The sequence below is a fragment of the Chiloscyllium punctatum genome, chromosome 9 (assembly GCF_047496795.1).
Source record: "Chiloscyllium punctatum isolate Juve2018m chromosome 9, sChiPun1.3, whole genome shotgun sequence".
Lineage (NCBI taxonomy): Eukaryota > Metazoa > Chordata > Chondrichthyes > Orectolobiformes > Hemiscylliidae > Chiloscyllium > Chiloscyllium punctatum.
Genome location: NC_092747.1, coordinates 38,939,111 through 38,958,874, shown reverse-complemented (window position 1 = coordinate 38,958,874; position 19,764 = coordinate 38,939,111). Strand labels below are relative to the sequence as shown.

Below are 19,764 nucleotides of genomic sequence, written 5' to 3'. Positions count from 1 at the left end.
TAAATGCTATTGGATTCACAATATTTGCATCCAGAATATCAGGCATTAGAATTGGTGGATTCATCCATGTTTGCAACATCGTGATAATGGATAGAAGCACAAAAGGAAAATACAGGGAGACAATTGCAGTGCAGAAATTCTCCAGCGGGCACTAAATTCCATGGCCATGTAATTGCAAAGTATTAGGAGCCTCGTTTAAAGTGAACTTTGATTTTATAGGGAAAAGATACTGTGTGTTCATTCAATTACAATGCAAATGAATGCGAATCCTCTTTTAGGAAAATTACTTTGTGTTTAAAGTACATGTTGGAGCAATAATCCTGTATAATCAAACCTATAAGAAGCAGTGGAGCACATCAAATAGATTAATGGAAATCAGTGCTTCTGGTCATATATAATTAAAATGGGGAAATTACACTACACAACAATGAATACCTTCACTGTTTTATTGAAGAAAGTAACATAATTATCTTGAATTTCCTAATGTCTCTGCTAAATTTGTGGCAAAGAAATTTAATGGAACATGCCTATTTGGGTGTTAGCTGATTATCTCACATTCACTGTAATTCAGGTTTATCGTTACACTGTCTTGACTTCCCTGTTTTCTTTAGCATTTTCTGACCAGCAGGTGACAGTGTGATCTGATCCCAGGTCACCACAAGCTGACTGGTGTGAGGTGTACATGAATAACCCACAGTTAACCCTTACTTCCATTTGCATTTCTCCTAATAGTGGCGAAGCATCTATGCAGTAAATTCTGGAATAGTGCATCTGATATTAGAAAAGTGCCTGTATGTGAGATTGTTGAATTAACTGCACTTTATTCTCCAAATAGCCTCTCTTAGAATCACAACCATTTTCACATGGTATCATACCATTGGCTTCAAATCAGAACAACACTCGGTGCTTTGTGTTTGTGAGTCTGAATCGGTTTTTGAATTCAGCCCAGTTGTACTCTGGGAACAAAATTGGGGTTCCAATCTTCCCAACATTGTGTTTGTTGGTGTCCTGATTAAAAATGTCAGTGACCATTATTATGAATTAAGTTACTATTTTCCTATTATTCCTTAAGTTTCTGCTGCTGTTTGCAAAAGTGAGTGTACCAGCCCCTTACTTTCTTTGCTGGAATTTAAGACGTTTACCTTTCCTGGTGTGTTCTGAGTAGAAATGGAGGTGGAGGTGAGAACTGGCCCAGATACAAGGCAGGAATCCTGGAAGTCATTTTAACTGCACAACCTGTGGATGATATCACCAATTGGCTCTTGGCATTGGTGATTGACAGGCTTCGCTCCAATCAGACCAGAAGCAGGGCCAAGTCAGTTCACAGCTGACTGGTGAGGCTGGTAGAGAATAGTGGTTGAGAGACTGGAGGCCTGAGAGTTCAGAGTCAGGGTCAGGAAGAATTGAAGGCCTTGGGAGGAAATTAAAGGTAAGGGGATGAAGTTGGTGAAGTGGTTTGAAGGGTAGTGGGTAGTGTTTGAAGACGTAAGGTTTGGGGAAAGTGTCCAAACGACCGAGGAGGAGATGTGCAAGGGGTGGTTAGAGACTATTGGAAGAGGTCAGAAACCCAGGGAGTTTGGAAGTTTGAGGTATGAGCATACATATCACGTGGGGCTAATCAGTAAGAGAAAGTGGACAGGAAACTGGGGATCTGAATGTGAGGATACTGGATTCAGCTGGTAATTGGAAAGGCATCTAAAGCTTGACATAGGAATCTTTTGCCTTAGCTCAGCAGATTTGTTTCCCAAAGCCAAGGAAATCTGCTCGCGCAGGGTTAAGTATTAAGTGGTTAGTAGGAGTGAGGCTGTTGACCTGTTTACAATAGTTAAAGTGTCAGTCCACCTTATGGGAATGGGTTGGGTGTGGATATCTGTTCCCCATTCACTCTGCCTCCTTTCAAAGCAAAACTGGGTGGGGTGCACTGGCCATGGGATTGGGACTCAGTATTTAACACATTAGTGATCAATATTTGAACCAAATCTTCACCTTTTATAGAATTAAAATACCCTCCAATGTTTCCAATACAGCCATCCAGGATCATTTGAAGGTATTAGTGAGAGTTAGTCTTTCTGATCTGACAGGAAGAGATCAGCTCTTCTGAGACCACGGCTCCAAACCCATTTATTTATTAGGAACTTACAGCCTTGTCTACAAAATAGATAAAATATGATAGGAAGAAATGACCTTGGGTTGAAGGACCTAGAATCATATGGGTCAGAATAAGAAAAAACAAGAGGAAGAAGAAACTGTTGGGTATTGTCTATAGGCCCCTAACAATAGCTACAATAGGATTGAGAATAAATAAGGAAGCTAGAGATTGGGTAAAGAAGTGGCAGATGGAAAAAAAAATGGAAAAATGTGAGGTTATGCACTTTTGTAAGAAGAGAGGTATAGACTGTTTTCTAAATGGGAAAAAGCTTCAGAAATCTGAAGCTCAAAAAAACTTAGAAGTCCGAGTTCCAAATTCTCTTAAAGTTGACATGCAGGTTCAGTTGGTGGTTATGAAGGCAAATGCAACGTTAGCAATCATTTCATGAGGGTTAGAACACAGGAGTGGAAATGTACTGCTGAGGCTATATAAGGTGCTGGTCAGACCACATTTGGAGTATTGTGTGCAGTTTTGGGTCCCATTGCTATAGAAGGATGTGGAGGGTTTGAGAGGAAGTTCACAAGAATAATCTGGGAAATGAAGGGCTTGTCATGTAAGGAACGGCTCTGGGTCTGTACTCAACGGGCTTGAATAGAGTAGATGTGGAGATGATGTTTCCACTAGTAGGAGGAGGCTAGAACTTGAGGGCACAACCTCAAGGTGAAGGGATGACCCTTTACAAATGAGGTGAGAAGGAACGTCTTCAGCCAGATGGTGGTGAATATGTGGAAGCCTAAGCAGGCCAAGTCATTGAGTGTCTTTAAGACAGAGGTAGATAGGGTCTTGATTAGTAAGGGGATCAAGGGTTACAGGGAGAAGGCAGGTAAATGGAGTTGAGAAACATATCAGTCAGACTCGATAGGCTGCAAAACCCAATTCTGCTCCTGTGCCTGATGGTCTTATAGTAATGAAGACATTACCTTAATCATGGGTAACTTTAATCTTCATGCAGATGGGGAAAATTAAATTGACAGAGGTAGCTAAAGGAAGAATTTATAAAATGTATTTAGGAGAGTTTCCTAGAGTACTCTGGATGACTGAGGATATTGACAAGAAAAAAAGGAAGAAAATGTAGGTATGTGATCCATTCTGGAATAATAATAGCAATAGAAATCAGGAAGAATATCTCCAATGCAGGAGAGAGGCTAAGCCTGGAATCAGGAAGACCAAGAGGAAGAATGAGGAAAGGATGGCAGGTTGTACAAAAAGAAATAGTGAAATGTTGTTCAAACATATTAATAGCGAAAGTGAAGGATAGAATGGGGCCCATAAGGAACAAGCTGGGCAAGCCACTCACTGAAGCAAATGGCGTGGAAGAGATACTAAAAGGGAACTTTGTATCTGTCCTTACCAAATTACAAGATGGTGTCAATGGCCGAGTTAAAACGTGGGTGTTGAGCAACTGAGTGATATAATGATAGATACAGAAGAATTGCTGAAAAGGCTAGCAGCACTCCAGGTAGAGAAGTCACCAGGCCCAGGTAGGATGTATCCTAGATTACTGAGAGAGGTAAGGAAGCAAATCACAGAAACATTGACAGAAATTTTCCAGGCTTCCCTAAACATAGGATTAGTCCCGAAGGACTGGAGGATTGCGGATGTAATGCCGGTGTTTAAGAAAGGGGCAAAGAAAAACACAGGAAATTACAGACCTGTCAATTTTGATGTCAGTAATGGGCAAATTGGTTGAGGCCATATTATGGGATAAGCTAAATATACATTTAGAGAAAAGTAAGTAATGACTAGGCAATCAGCATGACTTTGCCAAGGGCAGGTCATGTCTGTCGAATTTGATTGAATTCTTTGACAAGTTGGCACAGGCAGTAAGTGAGGGTAGTGCTGTGGATGCTGTGTATTTGATCTTTCTGGAGCATTTGACATAGTGCCACATGGCAGGTTGGTTAGCAAATTAGAAATGGTTAGGCTTGATGGGTCCTTGGCAGCATGGATTAGGAATCAGAATTTATATAAACAGTTCGAAAATGGTGTTGAGGGCAAAATATCTAAATTTGCAAATGGTAATAAGCTAGTAAATAGTGCATTGTGAGAACAATGCTGAGCAACTTCAGAGGGACATTGACATGTTGGCCAAATGGACAGACTCTTGATCCTCACCTTCCACCCCACTAATATCCGGATACAGCACATTACCCTCCGCCATTTCTGCCACCTACAATCCGACCTCACCGTGAGATATAGACTTCCCTCCCCACCTCTTCTGCGTTCTGCAGAGACCATTTCCTCTGTCACTCCCTCATTAGGTCTACGCCCCCACCAACCCATCCTTCACTCTTGGCACCTTCCCTTGCCACCGCATGAGGTGTAAAACCTACGCCCAGACCTCCTCCCTCACTCCGTCCAAGACCCCAAAGAGTCTTTTCCCAGCTGGCAGAGATTTTCCTGCACATCCACACACCTCATGTCCTGTGTCTGTTGCTCTCGACGTGGTCTCCTCTACGTCAAGGAGATAGAACGCCAACTTGTGGAGCATTTCAGGGAACATCTCTGGGACACATACACCCAACAACCCCACCACCCTGTAGCTGGCTGACCACTCTATCAAGGACATACAAGTTCTGAGCCTCCTCCACCACCAAATGCAAGCCACCTGACAACTGGAGGAAGAAAGTTTCATCTTCCGCATTGGTACCCTTCAACCTAGTTTCTATATCTTCCCTCCTGCCACCTCATCCCAGATCTGACCCTCCAACTCAGCACCGTCCTCTTGACCTGTCCATCTTCCTTCCCACCTATCCTCTCCACCTGCCCCACCAATGTAACACAATTAACCCCCACCTGCATCAACTTATTGCCTTCCCAGCTACCTTCCAACCCCCCCCCCCCCCCACCCTCCTATTTATATCTCAGCCCACATCATCTCACCTCCTCCCACCCCATCCTCCACCCATGCGCAAATTATTGACTCTCCTGCTCCTTGGATGCTCCTGACCTGACCTGATGTGCTTTTCCAGATGAATTTCAATGCAGAGAAATTGCATTGCAATTAAAAGCAGACGAGAGGGAAAAAGAGAAAACAAAGAAAAAGAACTTTTGAACCTCAAAAACAGACACTTTGGCAGAAGAAACTCAGAGAGACAATACAGGCTCAATGGGGCAACTTTGAGAGAAGTACCCAAGCAAAGGGACCTCGGGGTTCACACACATAATTCTCTGAAGGTGGCCAGGCAAGTTGAAACAGTCATTTAGAAAGCTTATAGGATTCTTTAGGGTTTATTAAAAGAGGCATAGAGTCAAAAAAACAAGGAAGTGATGCTACCTTGTTACAAATCATTGGTCAGACCATATTTGGAGTATTGTATTCAGTTCTGGGCACCTTATTTGAGGAAGGATGTTCAAGCCTTGGAAGAGTGCAAAGAAGATTTACTAGAATGAAACCAGGAATTAGGAATTTTTGATTCAAGCAGAGATTAGAAAAATTGGATTTATTCTCCTTGGAGCAGAGAAGATTAAGTGGTAACCTCATTGAATTGTTCAAAATATGAACACTTTTGACAGGGTAAACCCACTGGTTGGTATGTCAGTAGCTAGGAGTCCCAGTTTCAAGATTATCAGCAAGAGTGAGATGAGTAGAAATGTCTTCACTCGGAGAGTTGTTAGGATTTGGAATGCACTGCCTGGGAGAGTGGTGAAAGTGGATTCCATAGGAGGTATGAAAAAAGAACTGGATACATATTTGAAAGTGAAGTTAGAGGGCTAAGGAGATAGGGCTGGAGAATGGGACTGGCTGGGTAGCTGTTTTGGGAGCCAGTACAGACATAATGGATCAAATGGCCTCCTTCTACCCTGTAAACTTCTAAGCTTCCAATAAGTGATGGATCCAACCAGGGATCAGGCTGTTTTGGATCTGGTACTGTGTAGGCTAGTTTAGTAAAATATGTCAGTAAAAGATCTTGGAGGAAACTGTGATCATAACATGATAAAGTTTCACTTTCAGTTTGACAGAGAGAAAATTGTGTCAGAAACAACTGTGCTACAGTTATAAAAGGGTGATTACAGGCAAAAGAGCATAGAATTGGCTGGAGTGGACTGGGAAAGGAGGTTAGCAGAAAAGATGGTTGATGCTGTCACTAGTCTTTTTTTTCTAAAAGCTGTTCCTTGGCTCAAGGAGACTTTGTCCTTGATTGTTTTTCAGAGGGGCAATAATCCAGGCCGGACTCCGATCAGTCTGGTTTGGTACAGGGATGAAAAGGATTTGAGAGTCCTTCTGTTTATATGTAAACAGATGAGACTTCAGGCCAAAGTGGTCATGCTTTAGAAGTGACCTATATAAACAGAGGGGAGTGGTCAGCTCTTTAGCTAGCTGAGCTGGGCTGTTTTTAGTTCGGTCTTGAACTGGGATGTTCAACAGGGAGTTGTGTGGAAACTCTCTTTTCTGCCCTTTAACTTCAGCCTGTACACATGTGTTCCATTTATACTGGGTTTTAAAGGGAGTTTGCTTATTGGGATTGTTGTGTGTATTCGAAACAGCATAATTAAGTCTAGCTGGATAGGTTGAGTTCTGTAGGTGTTCTTTGTGTTTCATTGTGTAATTTTGTGAATAACCTGTTTTAAAACCTAGTAGTCCACCTCGCTAACTTAAACTGGGTAATTTTCACTGTACACTTATCGAAACAAATTGCAAAGTTATGGTCTAGGGCTGCCTGCTTCAGAATGTTTTGAGTGGTCCGGCCTAGTCCATAACAGATTTGGGGGCTCTTTGCGGGATTTTAAACAGTGAGTGGTAGGTGTTAGTGTCTTTATTTCGGGTGTTGGTTTGGTTGGGTAGACAAAGCTTGGGGCAGGAATGGCTTTTTCAGTTGCCAGAAGTTTTCTGGACGTGGAAGGTTTGTAAAATGTGAGTAAGACCAAGTTGCAATAATTAGCAGAGAAGCTGGAATTGGAACTGCTTGCTTCTGTGAGGAAAGAAGAGATAATTACAGCAGTAGCTCAGCATTTAAACATGCCGGAGGAACCATCAAAATCTATTGAGATGGCAAGAATTCAATTGTAAACGAAGCAGCTTGAGTTGAGAGATAAGGAGAGGGCAGCAGAAATGAAACAGTTTGAGTTACAATTAAAAGCAGACAAGAGGGAAAAAGAGAGAGCAAAGAAAAAGAACTTTTGAACCTCAAAAACTGACACTTAAAAAGGAAAGTCATGTTAAAAAGCTGGAGATAAAGGCTGAGAGTATACTTAGTGAGGAAGAGAGTGAGGATGAGCAAGCCCCTGGTAGTCAGGAGCCTAGGGGAGAAACTGTTTAAATATGTTCAAGCATTGCCTAAATATGATGAGAAGGATGTGGAAGCCTTTTTCATCTCATTTGGAAAGGTGGCTAAACAAATGCAGTGGCCAGTGGCAATGTGAGTTTTGTTGATCCAAACAAAGCTTGTAGGTAGGGCTGGTGAGGTATTTGCATCACTATTAGAGGAGGTATCTGGGAAGTATGAAGAGTTGAAAAAAGCCATTCTAAGTGCATATGAACTTGGACCAGAAGCCACTAGACAACGTTTCAGGAATCTGAGCAGGGACCCTGATCAAACCTATGTGGAGTTTGAAAAGATCAAACAGAGTAATTTCGATAGATGGGTAAGAATTTTAAAAATCAAGCAAATCTATGATGCCCTTAGAGAGGTAATTATTTTGGAGGAATACAAAAATTCAGTGCTTGAAGTAGTACAAACTCATGTGGAAGAGCAGAGAGTTAAAACAGCAAGGTTAGCAGCTGAAGTGGTTGATAATTATGAGCTGGTCCATAAAACTTAGTTTGGCTTCCAGAATCAATTTCAATCCATGAGGGATAGAAATTGGGGCAAAAAGAAATCCTCACGTGGAAAGGGAAAGGTAGATCTCAGTGAAGATCATAAGGATAACTTGCCACAGGGTAAAAGAAGAAGCTATTGAGGGGGACAAAGAATTTAAAAGGCTCCAGTGTTTTTATTATAATGAAGTGGGCCACACAAAATCACAGTGTTGATGGGCTAGGAGAAAGCCAGATGTAGGGAAACCAGACAAGCCTGGAAGTTTTGCTGGACAAGTAACAAGGGAAGTTAGACAACTACCTCAGAGTGTACAAGATGATCAGAGGTTGATTAAGGAAGAAGTGCCAGGAGGCTATAGAAAGGAGATACTGCAAGTGGCGCATGAGCTATCACTTGGCTGTCATTTAGGGGCAAGGAAAACACAGGCTAAAATACAAAGACGTTTTTACTGGCCTGGACTACACAAAGATGTAGTTGAATCTTGTCAGACATGTCATACATGTCAGCTAATCGGAAGACCACAGGCAGTAATAAGACCTGCACCTTTGATACCTATTCCAGCATTTGAGAAACTTTTCACAAGAGTCTTGATGGATTGTGTAGGTCCCCACCTCAAACAAAAAGTGGGAATAAGCATTTATTAACAATAATGGATGTGTCAACTAGATTTCCAGAGGCAATCCCATTATGCAACAACACAGCTAAAAGTGTTGTAGAAGAATTACTTAAAGTTTTTACTAGATACGGACTACCAATAAAGATCCAGGCAGGTCAAGGATCAAACCTCACATCCAAACTATTTAAGGAAGTCATGGATAACTTGGGAATAAAGCAATTCAAATCTACTGCGCACCATCCGGAACCGCAGGGAGCACTGGAGAGATGGCATCAAACACTAAAGACCATGTTGAGGGCTTATGGTCAGGATTATCCAGATGATTGGAATATGGCAGTTCTGTGTGTACTTTTTGTGATCAGAGATACACCAACTGAATCAACCAAATTCAGTCCATTTGAATTAATTTTTGGGCATGAAGCAAGAGGACAATTAAAATTGATTAAGGAGAAATTAATAAGTCAGAATTCAGAGATCACCCGTTTGGACTATGTGTCAAATTTTAGAGAACGATTAAATAGAGCTGGAAAGTTGGCTACACAGCATTTACAAGTATCACGGCATACAATCAAACAGGAAGTGGATAAGAAATCACAATTTCACAATTTTGAAATTAGGGCTAAGGTATTGGTGTTACTTCCAGTGACAGGTGAACCTTTAAAAGCAAGATTTAGTGGGCCATATCAAATTGAGAAGAAATTGAGTGATGTGAACTACTTCATAAGCACTCCAGACAGGAAGAAATCTCACAGTGTGTCAAGTGAATATGTGAAAAGGTATTTTGATAGGGAAGGAAAGCAAGAGGAGAAGGTGTTAATGATTACAGCACAGAAGGAAGAACCAAGATCAGAGCATTCTGAATTGAACATTCCTCAAATCACATTGGACAATGAGGAAGTTGTCAAAAAGGGGGATAAATAACTGAGTTACCTTCCACAAGAAAATCAAAATGACCTGAAAGAGTTATTACTATCACATGGGGAGATATGTGGAAATAAACTGGGAAGTACTAACCTAATTGTGCATGATGTAGATATAGGAGATGCTGTTCCAATTAAGCAACATCCTTATAGGCATAACACTCTAAAGTTGGCACAGGTTCAGAAGGAGATAGAGTGCATGCCCCAAAAATCGAATTGAGTTACAGTGACTGGAGCTCACCCATAGTCATGATGCCAAAGCCAGATGGTACCCAACAGTTATGTGTGGACTATCACAAAGTCAACGCCATTACAAAGACTGATGCATATCCAATTCCACAGTTGAAGGACTATTTTGAAAAAGTGGGATAAGCAACTTGCATTTCTAAGTTGGACTTGCTCAGATGCTACTGGCAAGTACCTCTATCAGAGAGAGCAAAGGCAATTTTGGCTTTCGGAACGCCAGATGGACTGTATCAGTTCAAAGTCATGCCATTTGGAATAAAAAAATGCTCCAGCCACATTTCAGAGACTGACTAATAAGGTCATTGCCAGATTATCCAACTGTGTGGTGTATATTGATGACCTGGTGATTTTTAGTCACTCATGGAAGGAACATTTACAGCATTTATCGGACTTGTTCAATCGACTTCAGAAGGCAGGCTTGGTGGTAAACCTAGCTGAAGGTAAATTTGCTAAAGCCCAAGTCACATGTTATTGGATCTGGACAAATGGCCCCATGAGATGCAAAAATGAAAGTAATTGGAGAATTTCCCACACTGTCAACAAAGAAAGTAGTGCTACGGTTCCTGGGATTGAGTCAATTTTATCGAATGTTTGTGTCAAACTTTAGCACTCCCCGGGTTGTTAAAAAAGGGCAAGAAGTTTCAGTGGATAGTACACTGTCAAAAGGCATTTGACAGCCTAAAAGCTGTGTTAACCACTGCCCCAGTATTAACCACACTGGATTACATGAAGCTTTTCAAGGTGGCTATCGATGCCAGTGATGTGGGTGTCAGTGCGGTGCTCCTGCAAGAGGATGACGAGCGTATCGAAACCCATTGGGTATTTTTCCAGGAAGTTGCACATTCATCAACAGAAATATTCAGCAGTGGAGAAAGAGACTTGAAGCTTGGTGTTACCCTTACATTTCAGTGTTTAGATTACCAGCAATGCAGCTGAGACAATAGTATACAGTGACCACAACCCATTGACATTTGTGGAAACATTTAAGGACAAAATGTCAGCCTGTTTAGATGGAGCTTTTTGCTGCAGACATTCAATTTGACAATCGTGCATGTGGCAGGTCGCGAAAATGTGATTGTCGATGCATTATCAAGACTTGAATGAGATACGGAGGCGTTTGATGGTGGGTGTGCCACAGCCTGAATTTGCATGTGGTTGTGCATGTTTGCATGTTTATAGTTAGTATAGTGTATATGTATGTTTAGACTACTAACCGGGTTTTGAAGGGTTAAGAATGAAGCCACCTTTTGGTATTGATGGTTCATTTTTTTAAGGGGGGAGCTGTCACAAAGCTAGTCCCTTTTTGCTAAATGCTGTTCCTTGGCTCAAGGAGACTGCCCTTGATTTTTTTCAGAGGGGCAAGAAACCAGGCCAGGCTCCGTTCAAATGGGAGAAAGTGAGCACTGCAGATGCTGGAGACCAGAGTTGAAAAATGTGGAAAAACACAGCAGGCCAGACAGCATCCGAGGAGCAGGAAAACAAAGGCTTATGCCTGAAACGTCGCTTCTCTTGCTCCTCGGATGCTGCCTGGCCTGCTGTGTTTTTCCAGCACCACATTTTTCAACTCCAGGCTCCGATCAGTCTGGTTTGGGACAGAGCTGAAAAGGATTTTGAGAAGCTTTTTGTTTAAATGTAAACAGATGAGACTTCAGGCCAAAGTGGTCATGTTTTTGAAGTGACCTGTATAAAGAGGGGGGAGTGGTCAGCTCTTTAGCTGAGATGAGCTGTTTTTAGTTCAGTCTTGAACTGGGAGGTTCAATAGGGAACTGTGAGGAAACTCTCTCTCTTTTCTGCCCTTCAACTTCAACCTATACGCATGTGTTCCATTTATACTGGTTATTAAAGGGAGTTTGTTTATTAGGACTGTTGTATGTTTTCGGAACAGTATAATTAAGTCTAGCTGGATAGAGTTCTGCAGGGGTTTTTATTCTGTTCTTTGTGTTTCATTGTGTAATTTTGTGAATACAATTTTTTTTGTCTGCTTTAAAATCTATTAGTCAACCTAGCTATCTTGCTCCGGGTAATTTTGACTGTACACTTCCTGAAACAAATTGCAAAGTTAGGTCTAGGGCTGCCTGCTTAAGAATGTTTGGAGTGGTCTGGCCCTAGTCCATAACAATGCACAGTGGCAAATGTTTAAGAAAATGGTTCATGGCCTACAAGAAAGCATACCAAAGTGAGAAAGGAGAATTCTAGGGAATAACCCAACTATGGTGAACCAAGAAAGTTCAGGATAGCAACAAATTGAAAAAAAATACAATGTTGCAAAGATTGGTGTTGACCAGAGAATGGGAAACTTTTAAAAACTGAAAAGAAGTGGGAACAAATAAACATAGAGAATAGGAGCAGGAGTAGCCCCTTTGTTCCTTTGAGCCTGCTTTACATTCAGTATGATCATGGCTGATCATCCAACTCAGTATCCTGTTCCCATTTTCTCCACATTCCTTTTGATACCTGTACACCTAAGAATTATATTTAACTCCCTCTTAAAAGCATTCCATGCTTTGTCCACAAGAGAATTTCACATGTTGGCCATTTATATTTTAAAAAAAGGATTGTAAGAGTTTCTTAACACATATAAAATGGGAGAGAGAGGCCAAGTGAACATAAGCCCATTACGGAGCGTGGTGCTGGGGAAATAAGGTGGAAGTAGGAAATGGTAGAAGTGTTGACTAAATACTTTGTATCAATTTTCATAGTAGACAACACAAATAACAGTTCAAAAATATTAAATGACCAAGAAGCAGAAGGTAGCTTGTCATATAGATAATAATTATCATGGGAGAAAAAGTGCTAGGGAAACCAATGGGGCTAAAGTACAGTCCCCTGGATCTGATGGGATGCATCCTAGGATATTAAAGGAAGTAACTGCAGACATAGTAGATGCACTACTCTTAGTGCATCTTTCTAGCATCCTTTGATACTAAAAAAAGGTCCCAGAGGATTGGAAAAGTACCAATGTAACACCGTTATTTAAAAAAGGAAGATGATGAGAAACCAATAACTATATGCTGGTTAGTTGAACAATTGTTACTGAGAAAATGTTCAATTCTATTGTAAAGGATGCAATAGCAGAGCATTTAGAATCCCACGATATAATAATTGCTTCAGAAGGGGAAATCATGCCTGACAAATTTATTGGAATTCTAAGATGAGGTAACAGGCAGAATAGATAAAGGAGAAGTAGCAGATATAATATATCTGGATTTCTAGGAGGCACTGGATGGGCCAGCATGTATGGACTTATCTTATTAAGTAGCCCCATTGTGTTAGCTATAGTTTATTAGCATGGTTAGAAAATTGGCTAACTAATGAAAGACAGAGTCTGGATAAAGGAATGCTGAATTTACCACAAGTCTGCTACATGTCCTGTTATTCTTTCTTGGGTCATTGCTGAAGCCATAATTATTCATGATATATAAGAATGTTCTTGGATATGGAAAGTACGTGTATAATCACAAGTTTACAAAATAATTGGAGGTGAAATATATTGGGGTAAAAAAATGAAATTAAGCACATTTACAGGAGGAATAGAGGAGCTGAATATCATTGAAATGTACTAAGACTGCAAAAAGCAGCAGCACAGAAGGACTTGGCTATCCTCCTGCATAAATCACAAGTGGGTAATAGGGAAGGCAAGTGGAAAGTTGGCTTTTATTTCAAAGGGAATAGAATATAAAAAGGAAAGTCTTGCTAAAACTCTGCAAGGCACTCGTTAGACTACAGCTGGAATATTGTGAACAGTTTTGGTCCCCTTACTCAGTAAAAGATATACAATCCAGAAAATATTCACTGGGTTCATCTTAGACAGAGAGGAGTAGCTTTATGAGGAGGGCTGAGTGAGTTGGGACTGTACTCATTGCAATTTTGAAGAATGAGAAGTAAGCTTACTGAACCATATAAGATTCTTGGAGGCATGACAGAGTGGATGCTGAGAGATAGTATCCATCCATCCTTGCATCTATCTGTTTGTCCTGGGACCAACCAGAGAGGGCTATCATGTTTAACTTTGGGATGTTCAAGGCTGATGTAGACAGACTTTTAATTGGTAAAGGAATCGAGAATTATCAGACACCCGCATTGAATGGTGGAGCAGACCTGATGGGCCAAATGGTCAGTATGTCTGCACCAACGAGCCACCACACACAACAGCACAGACGAACTTCGGAAAACAGAGGAGAACCACCTATACAACGTATTTGAAAAGAACGGATATTCAAAAAATACAGTCCACAAATTCCTCAAGAACAAACCACGACAAGCAGACCAAACACAGCCAGAAACCCTCACCACCTTACCATACATCAAAGAAGTTTCAGAAATGACACCCAGACTACTAAGACCCCTCGGAATCCGAGTAGCACACAAACCCACCAACACTCTCAAGCAAAAACTAACAAACTTAAAAGGCCCAGTACAACCCATGGACAAAACCAACGTCGTCTACAAAATTCCATGCAAGGACTGGCACAAACACTACGTAGGACAAACAGGAAGAAAGTTAGCCACCAGGATACACGTACACCAGCTAGCCACAAAAAGACACGACCCTCTCTCGCTCATAGCCCTACACACGGATGAAAGGAACCACCAATTCAACTGGGACAACACATCTATCCTGGGACAGACTAAGCAAAGACATGCCAGAGAATTCCTAGAGGCCTGGCACTCCAATCACAGCGCCATAAACAAACACGTAGATCTAGATACCATCTATCAACCCCTCAGAAAACGAACAGGAAATGACATCACCACAAACCCCAGGAACCCCATCCAGGACAAACATATAAATAGAAAACAGAAGACAACAGCTTCGCTTCACTTGGAGGTTGCCACTGATGATGTTACCTAGCCAGGTAATGAAACGTCTGGATATCAAACCTACAGCTCAACGAGCAAAGCTACACCCTAAACCTCAACCTGAGCTACAAACCTTCACAAACCTTGCAAAAAGCACTTATATCTTATAGTCTTGCTCCTTCAAAGTTAAACAGGTTCTTCACATATGGGGCTGAGATACAAATTGTTTGGATCAGAATCTGTCTGAACTTGTTTCAGACTAATTTAATTTTCTGTAATTTACCATGGGATTATAGAGGAAAACAGCAAAGCCTGAAATCTATTGCAACAATTAATTTTCTTCAAAATACTGTACATTTATTTAATCCATTTCTATCACCGTCAACTTGATCATGTTTGTTTCTTAAACCTGTGTCTTAAGAGCGAAAAGAAACTGGATTTTCTTTTGTTAATTCTATGTAACGTAATATGGAATTTTTAAGATCAGGATATATTTACATATTATTTATTATACAGTATATATTTATATTTTATATTTGACATTTTCTACCCTTTTTTTAGCATTGTCCTGTGAGTGTGCTAAGATGCTTTTCGTACAAACCGAAATGTAATATGTGCATCCTATGGTGGTCTGTTAATAAGATTCAATTTCTATGCCATTACCAAACTGCTCTATTTTGGGAATGTAAATACTGTGATGAAAACAGTATCTATTTGATTGCCTGTAATCGAGCAACAGTGGCCAAAAATACAGCAAAGCTGATGGATTAGATCATTCTTTTTGCAAACCAAAAATAATGCTAAAAACCTTAATTTTAGCTGGAGAACAATCAATGTGCAAGCTTGAGATATGATATTTTTGTCTAAAAACAAGTGTATCACAATGTTCTTGATAATGTATTATTTTCGATAACTTCAGTGCAAATTAGATCTCTGAAACTGTTGAAAACGTTGGTGTGAGCTTTAAAGATGTGTCCATAGGTTTATCATCTTCTAGCTTCATAAATGTTTATTGAGCATGAATTTTTGTCACCTTTAAAAATATTGCCAAACATCCTTTGAGAAAAAGAAGTGACATTAGCTCATAAGAGTTTTAATGAGACAGAGACACGGTCTAACAAATTAATTTTTAAACTCTCAAAACAGCCATGAAGAAAGAAGTTCATAAAGATCATGATGTTCCAAAACCTGTGAATTCTTCACCCAAAAGGCATGTTACACCTGCAAGCAAGCTTCACCCAGCAGGTAAGGAATGTTTGTGTACCACTGAAGTGGAGTAACGTATTCTTAGAAAAGAAAGGATAACAAGAAATGTAGCAAGTGTGGTAAATGTCCAAGACTTGTGGCAAATGTAACCTCTTTTCCAGGTCATAAAGTCATAGAGCTGTACAGAATGGAAACAGACCCTTCGGTTCGACTCACCCATACTGATTAGATATCCTAAATTAATCTAGTCTCGTTTGCCAGCATTTGACCCAATCCCTTTAAAGCCTTCCAACGCCTCTTCTTCCATCTTGGGACCTTTCAACCACACAGCATCAATATCAATTTCACCAGTTTCCTCATCTCTCCTCCCCCCCCACCATGTCTCAGATCCAACCTTCAAATTCGGCACTGCCCTCTTAAACTGTCCTATCTGTCCATCTTCCTTGCCACCTATCCACTCCACCCTCCCTTGCGACCTATTACCATCATTCCGCTCCCCCCCCTCCGCTTCTACCTATCCTTACCCTCCTATTCATCTCGCATGAACCCCCCCCCCCCCCCTCCAATTCCTAATTCTTTTAGATTAGACACGATTCCTTACAGTGTGGAAACAGGCCCTTCGGCCCAACCAGTCCACACTGACCCTCCGAACAGTAACCTACCCAGAACCATTTCCCTCCTAACACTAACACTAGTGGGCAATTTAGCATGGCCAATTCACCTAACCTGCACATCTTTGGATTGTGGGAGGAAACCGGAGCAGCTGGAGGAAACCCACGCAAACACGGGGAGAATGTGCAAACTCCACACAGACAGTCACCCAAGGCTGGAATCGAACCTGGGACCCTGGTGCTAACCACTGAGCCACCATGCTGCCCCCGAAAGGCTTATGTCCGAAACAGCGACTCTCCTGTTCTTCAGGTGCTGCCTGACGTGTTGTGCTTTTCCAGCACCACACTTTTCGACAATATTCATGTACCCATCCAGGTGCCTTTTTAATATTGTAATTGTGCCAGCCTCCACTATTTCTTCCGGTAGCTCATTCCATCAATGCAGGGTACAAGATATTTAACTGTAAACACAGAAATATTCTATTAAAATGGCACATGCCTAAAAGGTACAGTCATTTACTTTCCTTGCGTTTTATTGCAGAGCAAATTACTCTTCGTCCATAGGTGAATTATAAGCAATCACTAAATGTTTCTCATGGTAAAAATAAGTTTGCATTTGTTTCTTCATCAGATTAACATTTTTCCAGACCTGCAACTGTCCAATTATCATTGACGTTATGATGTTTTCTGATTCTTAACAGGTCCCACATCTCATTAAAATACAACCAATTTCAAAAGCTTGAATCTCTCCCAACTGATCATCTAATTACACTTTTCTAACTTGTAGCTGCTCACTACTGGAGAGGCAGTGACATTCTGTAGAGAGGTTTCAAGTTACAACAGCCACTGAGTATTCTGTCAATTGCTTGGGTTGCCTCTGTATGAAATTAGAACTCATTTGGGAAAAAGAGCTCATTCTCATCATTAGAAATAGTTTCCAAGACTCAAGTGGTGTGTTAGTGCACCAGCATTTTGCATATTTTTCAGGGTTAGGAATTCATGATCTGGAAACTTGAAACAAGTGGGTCATTAAATCTAGCCAAATAACCACTGAAGCTTTACCCGTGAAAAGAAAGACTTGCATTTATTTGGTGCAAGGCATCTCAAATACCCGTTGAAATACCTTTGAAATATAATCACCCATGTAATATAGGTAACGCAGTAGCTACTATGTGCACCACAACCTCCTACATTAAGCAATGTGATAATGATTGGATAACCTGTATTGTTTTTGTGTGATGTGAACTCATGGAATAACATTTGCCAGGATAGCATGAGAACTCCCCCCTTAAAATTGGCTCATGAAATTTTTTATATCCTGTCAAACAGGCAGATAGGGATTTGGTTTAATATCTCATCCAAAAGATAACATTCCAACAGTACAGCACACCCTCAGCACTGACATCAGCTTCGATTTCTGGACTGGGATTTGAACCTCGGGATTTAAAGGCATAAATGCGATTAAAACCTGTCACTCTATATGCATTAAAATCATTGCTGTGTACGTAGTTTCACTTCATAATAAGACATTGTAAGACCATCTCATTGGCTGTGCAATAGTCCTCAACAAATCACAAACTTGATCTTGTTTTCCACTGAGAGGTTTGAAAAACTACTGTAGGACCATTTTGTCAGAGCAAATTTGACCATGTCATCTTTTCAAAGCATGTTGACAGCAGGTTCATCAATTTCAACCGAGTTGGGGAGCACCTATGTACTGCTCCTATGATCACCCAACAGAAAACAGGAAGAATATGTAGACGTAGTTTGCTAAAAAACATCTGTGAACCAACTCAAGAATGACATTGGTAGAGAGCTGGAAGCTGGTCACCTCTTCAACCTTTTGACAGCAGCAAGAGAAAAGCAAGAAAATTGAGTGCTTAGTTAAGGTAAAAAAACATGGATACGCTTTGGGCAAACTGATATATACACACATGGGAGAAAGAAGGAGCACTGATGGAATCAGATGAAGGAGGGTTGTGTAGCAAAACCACAGCATTAGTCTCTTGGGCCAAATGGCCTATGTATGACCTAGAATGGAACTATAGAAAGCAATGAACACTGTAAACACTTTTAAAAATAAGTTCTAAATCCACATGTCAACTCTTGGAGTCATAGAGTCATAGAAATGTATAGCACGGAAATAAACGCTTTCGTCCAACTCATTCATGCTGACCAGATATCTTAACCTAATCTAGTCCCCAGCAATTGATTTATATCCCCCTAAACCCTTCCTATTCACTTACCCATCTAGATGCCTTTTAAATAATGCAGTTGTAACAGTCTCCACCACTTCTACTGGCAGCTCAGCTCATTTCATACACGCACCAGCTTCTGCGTGAAAAAATTGCCCCTTAGGTTCCTTTTATATCTTTCTCCTCTTACCCTAAACCTATGCCTTCTAGTTCAGGACTCCCCCACCCCAGGGAAAAGACTTTGTCTATTTACCCTATCCATGCCCTTCATCATTTTATAAACTCTGAGGTCATCCCTGAGCCTTCGACACTCCAGAGAAAACAACCCCAGACTATTCAGCCTCTCCCTATAGCTCAAATCCTCCATGACTGGCAACATCCTTGTAAATCTTTTCTGAACCATTTCAAATTTCACACCATTCTTCCATTAGGAAGGAGACCAGAATTGCACGCAATATTCCAACAGTGGCCTAACCAATGTCCTGTACAGCAGCAACATGACCTCCCAACTCCTGTACTCAATACTCTGACCAATAAAGGAAAGCATACCAAACACCTTCCTCACTATCCTATCTACCTGCGACTCCACTTTCAAGGAGCTATGAACCTACACTCCAAGGTCTCTTTGTTCAGCAACACTCCCTAGGACCTCACAATTAAGAATAAGTCCTGCTAAGATTTGCTTTCCAAAAATGCAGCACCCCTCATTCTTACAATACCTTTCTCAACACTACCTAGATAGGACAGTGAAGAAGGCGTTTGGTGTGCTTTCTTTTATTGGTCAGAGTATTAAGTACAGGAGTTGGGACGTCATGTTGTGACTGTACAGGACATTGGTTAGGCTACTGTTGGAATATTGCATGCAATTCTGGTCTCCTTCCTATCGGAAGGATGTTGTGAAACTTGAAAGGGTTCAGAAAAGATTTACAAGGATGTGAGCTAAAGGGAGAGGCTGAACAGACTGGGGCTGTTTTCCCTGGAGCGTCGGAGGCTTAGGGGTGACCTTATAGAGGTTTACAAAATTATGAGGGGCATGGATAGGATAAAAAGTCAAAGTCTTTTCCCCAGGGTGGGGGAGTCCAGAACTAGGGGGCATAGATTTAGGGTGAAATGGGAAAGATATAATAGAGACCTAAGGGGCAACTTTTTCACGCGGAAGGTGGTACATGTATGGAATGAGCTGCCAGAGGAAGTGGTGGAGGCTGGTACAATTGCAACATTTAAGAGGCATTTTGGATGGGTATATGAATAGGAAGGGTTTG

The 19,764-nt window shown here is 41.0% G+C and overlaps 1 protein-coding gene across 6 annotated transcripts in view; it reads left to right on the top strand.

Moving 5' to 3' along the window:
- The window catches only part of LOC140481308 (microtubule-associated tumor suppressor candidate 2-like), a 452,512-nt gene that overhangs the window by 309,327 nt on the left and 123,421 nt on the right, over nt 1-19,764 (top strand). For all 6 annotated transcript variants that reach the window (XM_072577285.1, XM_072577280.1, XM_072577282.1 and 3 more), the window contains one exon: nt 15,637-15,735. In XM_072577285.1, the coding sequence (XP_072433386.1) occupies nt 15,637-15,735 (99 nt within the window). The remainder of the gene's footprint in view (nt 1-15,636; nt 15,736-19,764) is intronic.